The sequence below is a fragment of the Protopterus annectens genome, chromosome 3.part0, assembly GCF_019279795.1.
Source record: "Protopterus annectens isolate FY-2018-M chromosome 3.part0, PAN1.0, whole genome shotgun sequence".
In the NCBI taxonomy this organism is placed as follows: Eukaryota; Metazoa; Chordata; order Ceratodontiformes; family Protopteridae; genus Protopterus; species Protopterus annectens.
The window spans coordinates 1,147,984,120-1,147,999,200 of NC_056731.1; the positions used below are offsets into that span (position 1 = coordinate 1,147,984,120).

Below are 15,081 nucleotides of genomic sequence, written 5' to 3' on the forward strand. Positions count from 1 at the left end.
TGTGGCAGATCTGGCCAACCGTTTGGAATTGGCAAGGTATGGAAATGACATCTGTATCCCTGGGATACTATGTTTAATACCCACTTGTCCTGGGTTATTACCTGCCAATTTTGAGCATGAAATGCTAGTTTTCCCCCAAGGGGGCTGCCAAAAGATAAGTGCTTGGTGATGGCAGAGGGAAGTCATTGAGACTGTTTACTGTAGGGCTGTGCTTGGTTTCCTCCAGATTTGGAGGTAGAGGCACCCAACTGCTTTGACCTGTAGGAACCCTGTGATTGGTATCTTGAGCCTCTTGAGCGCCTGAATTTGCCCCGTGAGGCTCTGTCGGACACAGGAAAGGACCAATTTTTTGTAGGCCAGTGTCTACTGAATCTTGGTGGCTGCACTTGTAAGAAGTCTTTTACAGTTTGCATAGACTTAGCTTTGTCTTCCATTTTTTTTAAAACCTCTTCTGCCCTATTACCAAACAGAGTATCATGCTGTAAAGGTGCATCCAACAATTTAGCTTTAACATGATCAGGCAGATTTTTCTTTTTGAGCCAGGCATGCCTTCTAATCACAGATCCAGTAACTGCGGCCCTGCAGGAAGCCTCCAAGGCATCAAAACCACACTGCAAAGGACGCTTTCCAACCTGTTCTGCTGCATGCAATAATTCCTGTAATTCTTTATTTTCCACACATTCTGAAATCAACATCATTTTCTGTTTCAATAATCTCATAACATGCTGTTGATATTTAAACATATGAAACTGGCAGTTTAAGGCCCCAATTGCCAAGGTTGCAGACGTATAAATCTTCTTTTCCCATCTATCCAGTGCCCTGGAATCTCTATCAGAGGGGGTAGGATTCTTAGCTGTTGAGACCTTTACAACTTTGGACCCTGTGAGACAGTTTCAGGGTCAGCAGCAGGATTTTTGAATAAAATTTTGTGGGAGTCAGGAAAGTACAGTTTTGTACCTACCATAAATGTAGATGTCCGATAGGTATGCATCTGCAGTCATAACATATGGGTTGTCCTGCCTCAGGCAGCCCTTCGGTCGGCCGGATTCCAAAGTCTGGGTCTGGCCTCGGCTGATGTCGCACTTCACCCATCATAGCTCCTGGGGTATAAAGGCATCAGCCGACGCCATTTTCCTCAGTGTTTCTTGCCCCAGATGCCAGGTGCCCTCTAGGAAGGCTAAATTTGTATAAAAGTAGAAAATTCCAAACAGTAGAAAACAGAAAGTATATATACATACAAACAAATACACCATAATAGATTCCCCCAGCTAGCTAAGAGAGGGGTAAGTACCCTAGGAATACCACAGAGGGGAAGGAGGGTGGGTAATCCTGACTGCAGGTGCATACCTATCGGACATCTACATTTATGGTAGGTACAAAACTGTACTATGTCCTTCAAGGATGCATCTGCAGTCATAACATATGGGTAGAATACCATAGCCAAACTGGGGGAGGAGGCACTAAGATAATGATGGTGTAGTTAAGATCCCTTGCAAAACAGCAGTTGCAAAACCTGCTCGGGATCTGGAGTATAAAGGAAGATTGTAATGCTTGGCAAATGTATGCACGGAGCTCCAAGTAGCAGCTTCTAAAATGTCTTTGGTATCCACTCCTCGTAGGAAAGCTGTAGTGGTGGCTGTAGCTCTTGTGAGTGAGGCCTGATATTTTCAGGAGTTGTCTTTCCATGAAATGAGTAGCAGAATCGAATGCAATTTCCTATCCATTTTGAGATTGTCTGTTTTGAAATTGCTTTTCCTTGCACTCCTGTTGCATATGCTACCAGAAGCTGGTCAGTTTTTCTGCTGGCCTTAGTTCTGTCCAGATAGTAGCGCAGTTGTCTGTGTACATCCAAGGTGTGTAGTAGTTTTTCCCCCCTGTTCTGTGGGTTAGGGAAGAATGTAGGTAAATGAATAGCTTGGTTCAAGGATACCCTGGATACCACCTTTGGCATAAAAGTAGGATTGGTTCTCAGAGACACTCTATCCTGGTGAAAGATAAGGAAAGGCTGCACTGCCATTAATGCCTGTAACTCGGATACCCTTCTTGCTGACGTGATTGCTAGCAGGAAGGCAGTTTTCCAAGATAAGAACTGTAAGTCTGCTGTTGCTGCTGGTTCAAAAGGGGGAAGTGTTAATTTTTCTAGCACAAAATTGAGATCCCATGCAGGCAGAGGTGGTTTCCTTGGAGGTTTTACATTTTTGATCCCTCTCAAAAATTGTCTGAGTAGAGGATGAGAGAAGACAGGAGGATCCATGTTGTACTCTGCTGAAATTGCTGATGCATGAATCTTAATGGAAGAATAGGACAGGCCATTGTGGAACAGTTCTGCTAAGTATTCTAGGATGTGTGCTAGGTTTGCCAGTGTGACATTTGTTCCCTTTGCTGCACTCCAAATGAGGAATCTCTTCCAATTGGCTGAATATGTTTTCCTTGTGGAAGGTCTGCGAGCCTCCAGGATAATGTCCTTAACCCTCTGAGATAAAACAGGTTGGTTTTGTTTTATGCAATTTTCCAAGCAGTTAGCTGCAGCGTTTTTAAGTTTGGATGCAGGGTCTTGTAGTTGTTCTGCGTTAGAAGTAAAGGACATAGAGGTAGAGGCCATGAGTTCGTCCGAGACATGCTTCTCAGTAGCGGGTACCAATGCTGCCTTGGCCAGTCTGGAGCTATCAGAATTACCTTTGGCTGTTCCTCTCTGATCTTCAGTAGAACTTTGTACATCAATGGTAGAGGTGGAAAGGCATATACTGTCAGGGCCTTCCAGCTGAAAGAAAGGGAGTCCACCCTCCAGGATTGTGGGTGGTATACTCTTGAGCAGAATTTCTTCAGTTGGTGGTTGAGTGGGGAGGCGAACAGGTCTATCTCTGGCATTCCCCATTTCTTTGTTATGGTTTTGAAGATGTCTGGATGCAGCATCCATTCATGAGCATCCGTGGTAGTTCTGCTTAAGCTGTCTGCTAGTGAATTCTCTTTTCCTGGTACGAATCTGGCCTGCAGTTGGATGTTGAGATTCAGGGCCAAGTTCCACAGGTCCATTGCCATCCGGCATAGAGGGTATGAATGTGTGCCTCCCTGTTTGTTGATGTACCACATGACTGTGGTATTGTCCGTCCTTATCAGCAGGTGTCCTTGCTGGAGGAATGATTTGAATGCCTCGATTGCATGCTTCACTGCCAGCATCTCCTTTAGATTTATGTGTAGATTCAGCTGGTCTTGGGACCATAGGCCTTGGATACACTTGTCTTCCATGTGTGCCCCCCAGCCTAGGTCTGAGGCGTCCGTGGTGATGGGTCTGCCTTGGATGTGGTTTGTGGAAAGGCAATCCTCTGTTGATCTGGCAGGCCTGAGCCCACCACAGGAATTATTTTTTCAGGCATGGAATGATTGGTATCAGGGTTTCTAGACTGTGTCTGTGTTGGGACCATACATTCCTTAGGTACCATTGTAATTTTCTCATATGCAGCCTGGCATGTGGGATCAAGATTATGCAGGATGCCATGTAACCCAGGGCCTGCAGGACTTTCCTTGCAGTAAGCTGAGTTTGTCTTGTTAATGCCATGAAGTAGACTGGTAGTTGCTTTTGTTTTTCTTCTGTGAGAAAAGCCATCTGAGTTATTGTGTCCAGTTCTGTACCCAAAAATGTTATCCTTTGGGATGGCACTAGTCTTGACTTTTGTATGTTGACTGTGTATCCCAAGGCTTGCAGCAGTTGTATGACATAGACCAAATCCTTTATTATTTTTGTCTTGTTGTCTGCTTGTATTAGGCAGTCGTCCAGGTATGGGTAGATTTGAATTCCCTGAAGCCTGCAATGTGCAATTACTGATGCCAGGCATTTCGTGAATACTCTGGGCGCAGTAGATAAGCCAAAGGGCAATGCTGAGAATTGATAATGCTCTGATCCTGCAAGAAATCTGAGGTGTCTTCTGCAATCTGGTCATATAGGGACGTGCAGGTATGCCTCCTTGAGATCTAGAGTCACCAGCCAAGACTCCTTGCCCAACATGGGAAGAAGTTGCTGTAGGGTCAGCATCTTGAATTTTGGAACAATGAGATATGTGTTCAGTGCGGACAAGTCGAGAATAGGCCTCCATTGATTTTCTTTTCTTGGTACAAGGAATAGTCTGGAGTAAAATCCTTGGCCTTGTTCCATAGATGGTACCTTTTCTATTGCTCTCATCCTTAGTAAGCTGATGATTTGTTTTAGAGCCTCTGATTTCTGGCTTGGTGGAAGGTTTGGCATTCCTCTCTTTTTTTGGTAGAGTGTGGAAGTGAAACCTGTAGCCTTTGTCTATTGTTTGCAAAGTCCATTTGTCTCCTGTAATGCAATGCCAGTTTTTTGAAAATAAAGCTAGCTTTCCACCCAAGGGTGCTTCCAGTTGTTCCCTGGTAGGCGGAATCAAAGCCAAGTCATTGTGTCTGTCCTGTGGAAGTGGTTGCAGTCGCAGTTGTGGCGGCACTTCTCTGGTTGGCAGGTTGCCACTGACGACCCCTGTAGGCACCCCTTGATTGACCTCTGCCTCTTGGGCGTCTATTTCTGCCTCTCTGTGCTCTGGAGGTGTCTGGAAAGGACCAATTTTTTGAAGGCCAATTTCTGCTGAACCTCAGAGGTTGGACCTGCAGAAAATCCTTGACTGTTTGGACAGATTTTGCTTTTTCTTCCACTTTCTTTAGAACCTCCTGTGCAGGGGAGCCAAATAAACTTTGTTTCTCCATAGGGGCATCTAGGAGTTTAGACTTAACATGGTCTGGCAAGGATTGTTCTTTTAGCCAGGCATGCCTTCGAATCACTGCTCCAGTCATAGCTGATCTAAATGAAGCCTCCAGTGCATCATAGCCACATTTTAAGAAATGATTACTGACCTGCTGAGAGTTGTATACCAAATCCTGAAGGGACTTACGGTCTAAAGGTTCAGGAGAGGACAGCTTTTTATTCAGTTGATCTAACAAAAATTCCTGGTACTATATCATGTGAAATTGACAGTTTAAAGCCCTGGCAGAAAGAGTAGCAGATGTATAAACCTTTTTACCCCATCTCTCTAATGCTCTTGATTCTCTTTCAGAGGGTAGGGGGTTTTTGGCAGAGGCAGCTGCAACACCTTTAGGGCCCTGAGAAATGGTTTCTGGGTCTGCAGCATGGGCCTTATACAAGTGGAAGTGAGAATCCGGGACCCTGTAGTATCTGTCAGGTTTGGCAGGGGCCGGGAGAAGAGAATCAGGGGCAGTACTGGCATCATTGTATGCATCATCAACAACTGATAGTACAGGTGGTATGGCTAAAGGCCTATGCTGTGGTAAGTGTAAAAAAGTCCTTAGCCTTTTCCTAGAATCAGAAAAATCCTGACCCTGCCATTGGAAGTGTTCCCTCATTGAGTGTAGAGTTTCCCCAAATGAAAATTCTTCTGGAGGGGAGGCAGAAGGAATGGAGTCTTCTGCATCAGAATCCTCATAAGGTGAGTATGGTCCTTCCTGATGGTCAGATAAATCCGAACCATCCGAGGAATAGTCAGAGGAGAGAGGTTCAGGTGGTTCAGTCCTAGGCCCCTTTTTAGGAGGGGGTTGTGAGGCCCTGTCTGGGTGAGGTTGGGATCCCCTGATCAGAGAAATAAGGTCCTCAGCAAGGCTGAGAATCTGAGAACTTGAGGTAGGTCTGTGAGAGGGAGCTTTTGTAGGTAAGGCCTTGGAAAGTTTAGCTGCTTTGGCCCTGGAGAAGGCCTTGATAGACATAGAAGCAGGGGGTCTAGCTGCCCCACGTGCAGGAGTAGAGATGTCCAACGGAATGGTGTCGGACAAATCTTGTGTGCCTGCTTTTTCAGTAGGAATTTCTGTAGCCGACTCAGCCGGGGCCTGTGTGGCCTCAGTAGTCAGAGGAATGCTTTCGGCCGAAGGGAGAACCGAGGTCCCGGTTTCAGCCGAAACTGAGACACTCGCGGTAGGCCTAACCGTGGTTTCAGCCAAAACCGCGGGCCGCGAGTGTCGGTCATTTTCCTTGCGTTTTTTAGCTAAATGTGTAGTCGGAGTCTCCGACAGCATTTTATATGCAAAAGCGGAGCCAAAAAACTCTTCAGCAAACTCCGACCGACGTCTAAGTGTCCATCGGTTGAAGGAAGCACAGGCTAAATAAGCTGATACATCGTGGTCTGGGCCTAAGCAAGGAAGGCAGTAAGAGTGGAAATCCTTATGAGGTATTTGTTTCCCACAAGTTAAACAGTTATTTACTTTGTCTGACATTGGCTGAGGCAAGAAAGAGTCCCCAACGGGGTACTTAGCATTTTTAGAAGTCTTCGGTAGCTGAAATCTCTGGATCTGACCGACCAGCACTTGCGAACAGCTTCTGCTTCGGGCACCACGCGGCAAGAAAGACTGAGGAAAATGGCGTCGGCTGATGCCTTTATACCCCAGGAGCTATGACGTCAGGTGAAGTGCGACATCAGCCGAGGCCAGACCCAGACTTTGGAATCCGGCTGACCGAAGGGCTGCCTGAGGCAGGACAACCCATATGTTATGACTGCAGATGCATCCTTGAAGGACATCCCTGTAATATCTGTCTGGCTTGCTAGGAGCCGGTGGTAGGGAATCTGGAGCCATGCTTGATTCCGAAAACACATCATCAACAATGTCTAAAACAGGAGGTATGACCAAAGGCCTATGCTGAGGGAGAAGGAAATCCCTAAGCCTCTTTTTTGATTCTGAGAAATCTTGACTCTCCCAATGAAAATGTTCCCTCAAAAGTATGCAAGGTTTCACCAAAAGAATAATCTTCAGGAGGAGATACAGATAGGATGGATTCCTCTGCATCTGAATCCTCATAGGGTGGTACAGAAAATTCCTGATCAGAAGAGGAATCAGAAATAGAAACCTGATCTGAAGATTCATAAACAGTGTCTTGCCTAGGCCTCTTATCGGGGGGGGGGGGGGGGAGTTGGGAACCCCTGATCAAGGTAATTAAGTCTTCAGCCATTTTGATCATCTGTTTCTTGGGCATAGAGGCCTGAGCATGTGGCTCATGCATCAGTTTCTTAGCCTTAGGAGTTGCTTTTGTCTTTGTTTTTGAAGCTGGCGTCGGTTTTATATAAAAATGCTGAGGCCTGAAAACACCCTCAGAAGCCGGTGCTTGCTCAGCGGCTCTGGACCCATCCGAGGGACAGACATCCACGGGTACGATACTTTGAGAATCTCACGGCATGCCAGACTCCACATGGGTCTCGGTAGAGGCCTGGGACTCGAAAGTAGTGGGTATCAGGGGCTGCGAAAGCGCCTCACTGAGTACTGGTGAACCGGCGACTGGATTAGGAGAAATTTTGTCGGTTTTGAACTTCGATAGTCTGTCTCTGTCCTTTCCTTTGTATTTTTTGTGAACTCCCGTAGTCGGATTGCTATCAGATGACATTTCAGGGTAGTTAAATCTGTTTCCAAAATATTTTGAAGCAAAGATATACCGACGCTTAACAGTGCGTTGGTTGAATCTAGCACAAAATCGACAGCAAGGCACGTTATGATATGGGCCTAAGCAAGGAATACAGTACAAATGGAAATCCTTATGAGATATTTGCTTCCCACAAGTAATGCAATTATTAACTTTTACTGACATCGGTATGGAGCAAGAAAAAATTTCCCCAATGGGGTACTTAGCTGTAATTGAAGACTTTGGTTCTGAAACTCTAATGCGAAAATTTCAGGAGTCGGCCGACCGGCACTTGCGAACTGCTTCTGTTTCAGGCACTGCGCGGCAAGAAAGACTAAAGAAAATGGCGTTGGCTGCCTGTTTTATACCCCTGACCTGACGTCATGGAAGAGACAGCAACCGACGCAGGACCCAAGACTTTGATATTCAGGCCGACTGAGATCAACCTGCCAGCAGATTACCCAAATGTAATGACTGCAACAGTGAAACGAAAAACATCTGCTAAATCATTAACAACCTTCCTGCATACAAATGTTCCTTCAGTGATTTTAGTGGTTTTATTATTTGGAACACGTTGTTATTCATTTAGTGTTTTTTTACTACTTAGTGCAACTGGTGTGGTGTTGGGAGGGTAGTACTGGCTAAGAAGCAAGACTTAAGACAAAAATGCAATTACTGTTGGTGAGTTAAGACTGTTTGGATGGGTTTAAATGATTATGTGCTTGCAAGACTTCTCTATAAGATTTGAGGACTTTTGCAGAGTATGTACAATTGAGTCCCAGAAGGCTGGTTATAGTAAAGCCAGTAAAAATGGAAAGTGACATTATTTGTTCAATGCTGGATGGTAATGAGTTTTGTTCCATTATTAACTACTGCTTTCCTTTTAGCAGAAGTTGTAACAAAAATGCTCATTTACAGAAGAGTATGTCCCTGCTACAACTATGAAGTCTTACCTATGAGAATAACTGGCCTTACTCCAGAATTATTCAACAGATTCTCAGGAACAATTACAGTCTCTCCTGCCGGTACAGCTTGAGGATGCAGAACTCCAGTCAGTGAAGGCTGTGAGACACAGACAGGAATCAGAGGATCTACATATAGAAAAAAAAAAGGATTTAAAAGTACCAGTTAAAATTCTTTATGATAATGCAGGTAGGTATACTATTACAACTTTTCGCTGCATCAGTCTGTTGAATGAAAACAAAATATTCAAAGATAGCTATTCAACAACCTTTCAATTAAAAGTGTTAATTTTGACACCTATTTAAAATAATGCATACTAGCATAAAAGCAATTTATTCTCTCAGCAAAAATCACTCTTTCAAAGGAGGAAACTGCACATTTCATATTTTCTTACTACTTACTGGGTATATATCAGGCAGGGATTAAATGGAAAAGTAGCAAAAGCCATGTGACAGTTGAAACAACTTACCAGGTCTTACAATAGGCCTGACTACTGGAACAGAGGGGCCAGGTGACCAAACCCGGTGACGCTTTTTTGGTGGTCCAGAGGCTGATAGGCATGCTGTAAAAAAATTACAAAATAAAAAATCAGTACTCCTAGCAATGGGCTTTTCCACTGCAACCTAAAGCAATGTGCACTGAACTATATCAAAAAAGAAACCACTTAGTCGCATGATATTTTATTTCATTTGACTGGGGTATGGCTCTGATCTACGAATTTTACACAGCTAATGGATATAATTTTTTTAAATTATAAACATAGGCAAGTAAACAAGAAATCCAGTACTGACTGAATAAAAATATATAATGATATGTCAAATTAACGTGGAATGGACATAAGAAAACATTCTCACAATAAACCATTTGGTTAATGTGAGCAAAAATGATTCGCAAAGAAAGCCCACATCCAAAATACTACTAAACATTCATTATAATTTCATTGACTTGAAATATATATCACAGTAATGATTCTTATTTTTCCTTATCAAAATCTTGTCTGATCAGAAAAGTGATTAAAGCCATTTAGCCATACATAACAGCTGACGTATAACATCGTCTTGCCACTTGGGAGGTTAACTTCATGTGTCTGACCTTCTCTTTATTTCATCTGATAGCAGTTTCCAATCTCTTACCATCCTTTACGGAAGAAAAGTACAGTTTTGTACCTACCATAAATGTAGATGTTCGAGTGTATTCACTGCTGCAGTCATTACACTTTGGTTATCCTGCCATCAGGTGGTCACGCAGTTGGCCAGAGTTCCAACGTCTTGGTCCGGCGTTGGTTGCTGTTGCTTCTTCCCTGACGTCAGTGCACCAGGGGTACATCAGGTGCAGCAGACGCCATTTTCTTCAGTTTTTCTTGCCCCAGGTGTCAGGTGCCCCCAAAAAGGTAGGCAATACACATTGCTAATACAGCATGCATAAAAGATAAAAAACAATACCTTCAGTTACAAGCAAATACACCACATAGGTTGTATAGGTAGTGGCGTAAAGATATGTCCTAGCTAAAAAAAGAGGGGATGGAGGGTGGGTAACCTGGACTGCAGCAGTGAATACACTCGAACATCTACATTTATGGTAGGTACAAAACTGTACTATGTTCATTGTGTTTCACTGCTGTAATCATTACACTTGGGTTGAATGCCAAAGCTGAGGTTGGGTGGCTGGTTCTATAAAGCATTGGGGGTGGCTATGAGGCCCTGCAGCACTGCAGTGGCAAAGCCAGCTCTGGATTTAGAGTAAACAGGCAGGTGGTAATGCTTGGTAAAGGTATGCACTGAACTCCAAGTTGCAGCTTCCAAAATATCCTTGGTAGGTACTCCTCTAAGGTAGGCAGTTGAAGTGGCTGTTGCCCTGGTGGAATGTGACCTAATGTTGCTAGGTACAGTTTTTCCATGCTGTGTGTAGCAGAAACGTATACAGTGTCCTATCCATTTTGAGATGGTCTCCTTCGAAATAGTCTTTCCCTGTGATCCTGCAGCATATGCTACAAACAATTGCTCAGTCTTCCTGAAAGCTTTTGTTTTGTCCAAGTAGAAGCGTAACTGCCTGTGTATGTCCAATGAATGCAGAAGTCTCTCCCCTTTATTCTGGGGATTTGGATAAAATGTTGGCAAGTGAGTAGTTTGGTTAAGAGCCACATTTGATACCACCTTTGGCATAAAAGTAGGGTTTGTTCTTAAAGAAACCCTGTCTTGATGAAAAATGATGAAAGGTTCCACTGCCATTAGTGCCTGTAACTCTGAGACTCTTCGTGCTGAGGTTATTGCCAGAAGCAGAGCAGTTTTCCATGACACATTTTAATTCTGCTGAATTGGCTGGTTCAAAAGGAGGTAAAGTTAATTTCTCCAAGACAAAGTTGAGGTCCCAAGTTGGAGTTGGTGCTCTCCGGGGCGGTCTTATGTTTTTAGCCCCTCTGAGGTACTGTTTTAGCAAAGGATGAGAGAAAACTGGCGGATCTGTGTTGTAATGAGCCGAGATGGCAGAGGCGTGGATCTTAACGGATGAAAAAGATAGGCCTTTGTCCAGCATCTCAGTTAAATATTGTAATATCTGAGGAATATTTGGGACAAGAGGGTCAAAGCTTTGAGCCTGGTTCCAGGCACAGAATCTCTTCCACTTTTCTGAACAGGATTTCCTGGTGCTAGGCCTCCTGGCCTCCAAAATGACATCCATAAAGTACAGTTTTGTACCTACCATAAATGTAGATGTTCGAGTGCTAATACAGCTGCAGTCATAAAGTACAGTTTTGCACCTACCATAAATGTAGATGTCCGATAGGTATGCATCTGCAGTCATAACATATGGGTTGTCCTGCCTCAGGCAGCCCTTCGGTCGGCCGGATTCCAAAGTCTGGGTCTGGCCTCGGCTGATGTCGCACTTTCCCCGACGTCAGAGCGCCTGGGGTATAAAAGCATCAGCCAACGCCATTTTCCTCAGTTTTTCTTGCCCCAGATGCCAGGTGCCCTCTAGGTAGGCTAAATTTGGATAAATGCTGAAAAGTTCCAAACATTTGCAAAATTATATACATGTATAAACAAACAAATACACCATAATAGATTCCCCCAGCTAGCTAAAAGAGGGGTAAGTACCCTAGGAATACCACAGAGGGGTAGGAGGGAGGGTAATCCTGACTGCAGATGCATTCCTATCGGACATCTACATTTATGGTAGGTACAAAACTGTACTATGTCCTTCAAGGATGCATCTGCAGTCATAACATATGGGTAGAATACCATAGCCAATCTGGGGGAGGAGGTACTACGAAAAGGATGGTGTAGTTAAGAATACCTGCAGGACTGCAGTAGCAAAACCTGCTCTGGATCTGGAGTATAAAGGTAGATTGTAATGCTTGGCAAATGTATGCACGGAGCTCCAAGTAGCAGCTTCTAAAATGTCCTTGGTAGCCACTCCTCGTAGGAAGGCTGTAGTGGTGGCCATGGCCCTTGTGGAATGAGGCCTGATGTTTTCAGGAACTGTCTTTCCATGAAAGGAGTAGCAAAATCGAATGCAATTTCCTATCCATTTTGAAATTGTCTGTTTGGAAATTGCTTTTCCTTGCACCCCAGTAGCATATGCTACAAGAAGTTGGTCAGTTTTTCTGCTAGTTTTTGTTCTGTCCAAGTAGTAGCGTAGTTGTTTGTGTATATCCAGGGTGTGCAAAAGTTTTTCCCCTCTATTCTGTGGATTAGGGAAAAACGTAGGTAGGTGAATAGCTTGGTTCAAGGATACCCTAGATACCACCTTTGGCATAAAAGTAGGATTGGTTCTTAGTGAAACTGTCCTGGTGGAAAATAAGAAATGGCTGCACTGCCATTAATGCTTGTAACTCAGATACTCTTCTTGCTAAAGTGATTGCCAGAAGGAATGCAGTCTTCCAAGACAGAAACTGTAGATCTGCTGATGCTGCTGGTTCAAAAGGAGGAAGTGTCAGTTTCTCCAGCACAAAGTTGAGATCCCAAGCAGGTAGAGGGGGTCTTCTTGGAGGTTTAATATTTTTGATCCCACTCAGAAATTGTCTGAGGAGAGGGTGCGAGAAGATAGGTGGATCCACATTGTATTCTTCTGAAATTGCTGAAGCATGAATCTTAATGGAAGAATAGGACAGGCCATTGTGGAACAATACTGCTAAGTATTCTAGGATATGTGTTATGTTTGCCACTGTGACATCTGAGCCTTTTGATGTGCTCCAAATGAGAAATCTCTTCCATTTAGCTGAGTATGTCTTCCTTGTGGAAGGCCTGCGAGCCTCCAAGATAATGTCCTTCACCCTCTGAGATAAAACAGGTGGATTTGGATTTAAGGAATTTTCCAGGCAGTTAGCTGCAATGTTTTCAAGTTGGGATGCAGGGTCTTGAAATTGTTCTGCGTCAGAAGAAGAGGCCATAGGGGGAGAGGCCATGATTTTGCCTGAGACATGCTTCTCAATAATGGATACCAGTGTTGCCTTGGCCAGTCTGGAGCTATTAGTATCACTCTTGGCTGTTCCTCCCTGATCTTCAGTAGAACCTTGTACATCAATGGGAGAGGTGGGAAGGCATATACTGTTAGGGCTTTCCAGCTGAAAGAGAGAGAGTCGACCCCCCAAGCTTGTGGGTGGTATGTCTTTGAGCAGAATGTCTTCAGTTGACGGTTGAGTGGGGAGGCGAACAGATCTATCTCCGGCATTCCCCATGTCTTTGCTGTGAGTTGGAAGACGTCCGGGTGCAGCATCCATTCGTGTGCATCCATGGTAGTTCTGCTTAAGCTGTCCGCCAGTGTATTTTCTTTCCCTGGCACGAATTGGGACTGTAGTTGGATATTGAGATTCAGGCATAGTTCCCACAGATTCATAGCCATCCGGCATAGTGGGTAAGAGTGTGTGCCTCCCTGCTTGTTTATGTACCACATGACCGGGGTGTTGTCTGTCCTTATTAACAGGTGTCCTGGTTGGAGGAAGGGTTTGAATGCCTCGATTGCATGCTTCACTGCCAGCATTTCCTTTTGGTTTATGTGCATGCTTAGCTGTCCTTGAGGCCATAGGCCTTGGATACATATGCCCTCCATGTGTGCACCCCATCCTCGGTCTGAGGCGTCCGTGGTGATGGTCTGCCTTGGCTTTGGTTTGTTGAAAGGCAACCCTCTGTTGGACTAGCAGGCCTGAGCCCACCACAGGAATTCCTTTTGAAGGCATGGAATGATTAGTATCATGGTTTCTAAACTGTGACTGTGTTGAGACCATACACTCCTTAGGTACCATTGTAATTTCCTCATATGCAGCCTGGCATGCGGTATCAGAATTATGCAGGATGCCATGTAGCCCAGGGCCTGCAGGATTTTCCTTGCAGTAAGCTGAGTTTGTCTTGCCAGCATCATGAAGTAATCTGGAAGTTGTTTTTGTTTTTCTTCTGTGAGAAAGGCCATTTGGGTGGTTGTGTCCAGATCTGCACCCAAAAAGGTTATCCTTTGGGATGGTACTAGTCTTGACTTTTGGATGTTGACTGTATATCCCAAGGTCTGTAGCAGGCGTATGGCACAGGCCAAGTCATTTATCAAATTTCCCTTGTTGTCCGCTTGTATTAGGCAGTCGTCCAGGTATGGGTAAATTTGAATTCCCTGTAGTCTGCAATGTGCAATTACTGATGTCAGGCATTTCGTGAATACTCTGGGCGCAGTAGATAAGCCAAAGGGCAATGCTGAGAATTGATAATGCTCTGATCCTGCAAGAAATCTGAGGTGTCTTCTGCAACTTGGTCGAATAGGGACGTGCAGGTATGCCTCCTTGAGATCTAGAGTCACCAGCCAAGACTCCTTGCCCAACATGGGAAGAAGTTGCTGTAGGGTCAGCATTTTGAATTTTGGCACAATGAGATAAGTGTTCAGTGCGGACAGGTCGAGAATAGGCCTCCATTGATTTTCTTTTCTTGGTACAAGGAATAGTCTGGAGTAAAATCCTTGGCCTTGTTCTGAACATGGTACCTTCTCTATGGCTTTCATCTGAAGTAAATTGTTGATCTGTGTTAAAGCCTCTGCCCTCTGATTTGGTGGAAGGTTTGGCATTCCACTTCTTTTTGGCAAAGTGTGGAAGTGGAACCTGTATCCTTTGTCTATTATCTGCAGTGTCCATGTATCCTTTGTAATATAATGCCAGTTTTTTGAGAATAAAGCCAGCTTTTCGCCCAAGGGTGCTTCCAGTTGTTCCCTGGTAAGCGGAATCAGAGTTAAGTCATTGAGCCTGTCCTGGTGTGGTGGTGGTTGTTGTTGCTGTTGCACTACTTCTCTGGTTGGCAGGCTGCCACTGACGGCCTCTGTAGGAGCCCTTAGATTGACCTCTGCCTTTAGGGTGCCTGTTCCTGCCTCTCTGGACTGTCTGAGTCTGGAAAGGACCAATTCTTAGTAGGCCAGTTTCTGCTGAATCTCGGTGGTTGTACTTGCAGGAAATCTTTAACTGTTTGCACAGATTTTGCCTTTTCTTCAACCTTTTTTAAGATCTCCTGAGCAGAGGAGCCAAATAAATTTTGTTTCTCCACTGGAGCATCCAGGAGTTTAGCTTTGACAGGGTCTGGCAAAGATTGTTCCTTCAGCCAGGCATGCCTACGAATAACTGCTCCAGTCATAGCTGATCTAAATGAAGCCTCCAGTGCATCATAGCCACATTTTAAGAAGTGATTACTAACCTGTTGTGAATAGTGTACCAAATCCTGAAGGGATTTACGGTCTAGGGGTTCAGGAGAAGA

General features: G+C 44.5%; 1 protein-coding gene across 1 annotated transcript in view; it reads right to left on the reverse strand.

Moving 5' to 3' along the window:
• The window catches only part of GREB1L (GREB1 like retinoic acid receptor coactivator), a 3,215,862-nt gene that overhangs the window by 1,688,327 nt on the left and 1,512,454 nt on the right, over positions 1 to 15,081 (reverse strand). The window contains exons 11-12 of the mRNA XM_044065377.1: positions 8,835 to 8,927; positions 8,356 to 8,493 (exon numbers count right to left, since the gene is read on the reverse strand). Coding sequence (XP_043921312.1) covers positions 8,356 to 8,493; positions 8,835 to 8,927 — 231 coding nt within the window. The remainder of the gene's footprint in view (positions 1 to 8,355; positions 8,494 to 8,834; positions 8,928 to 15,081) is intronic.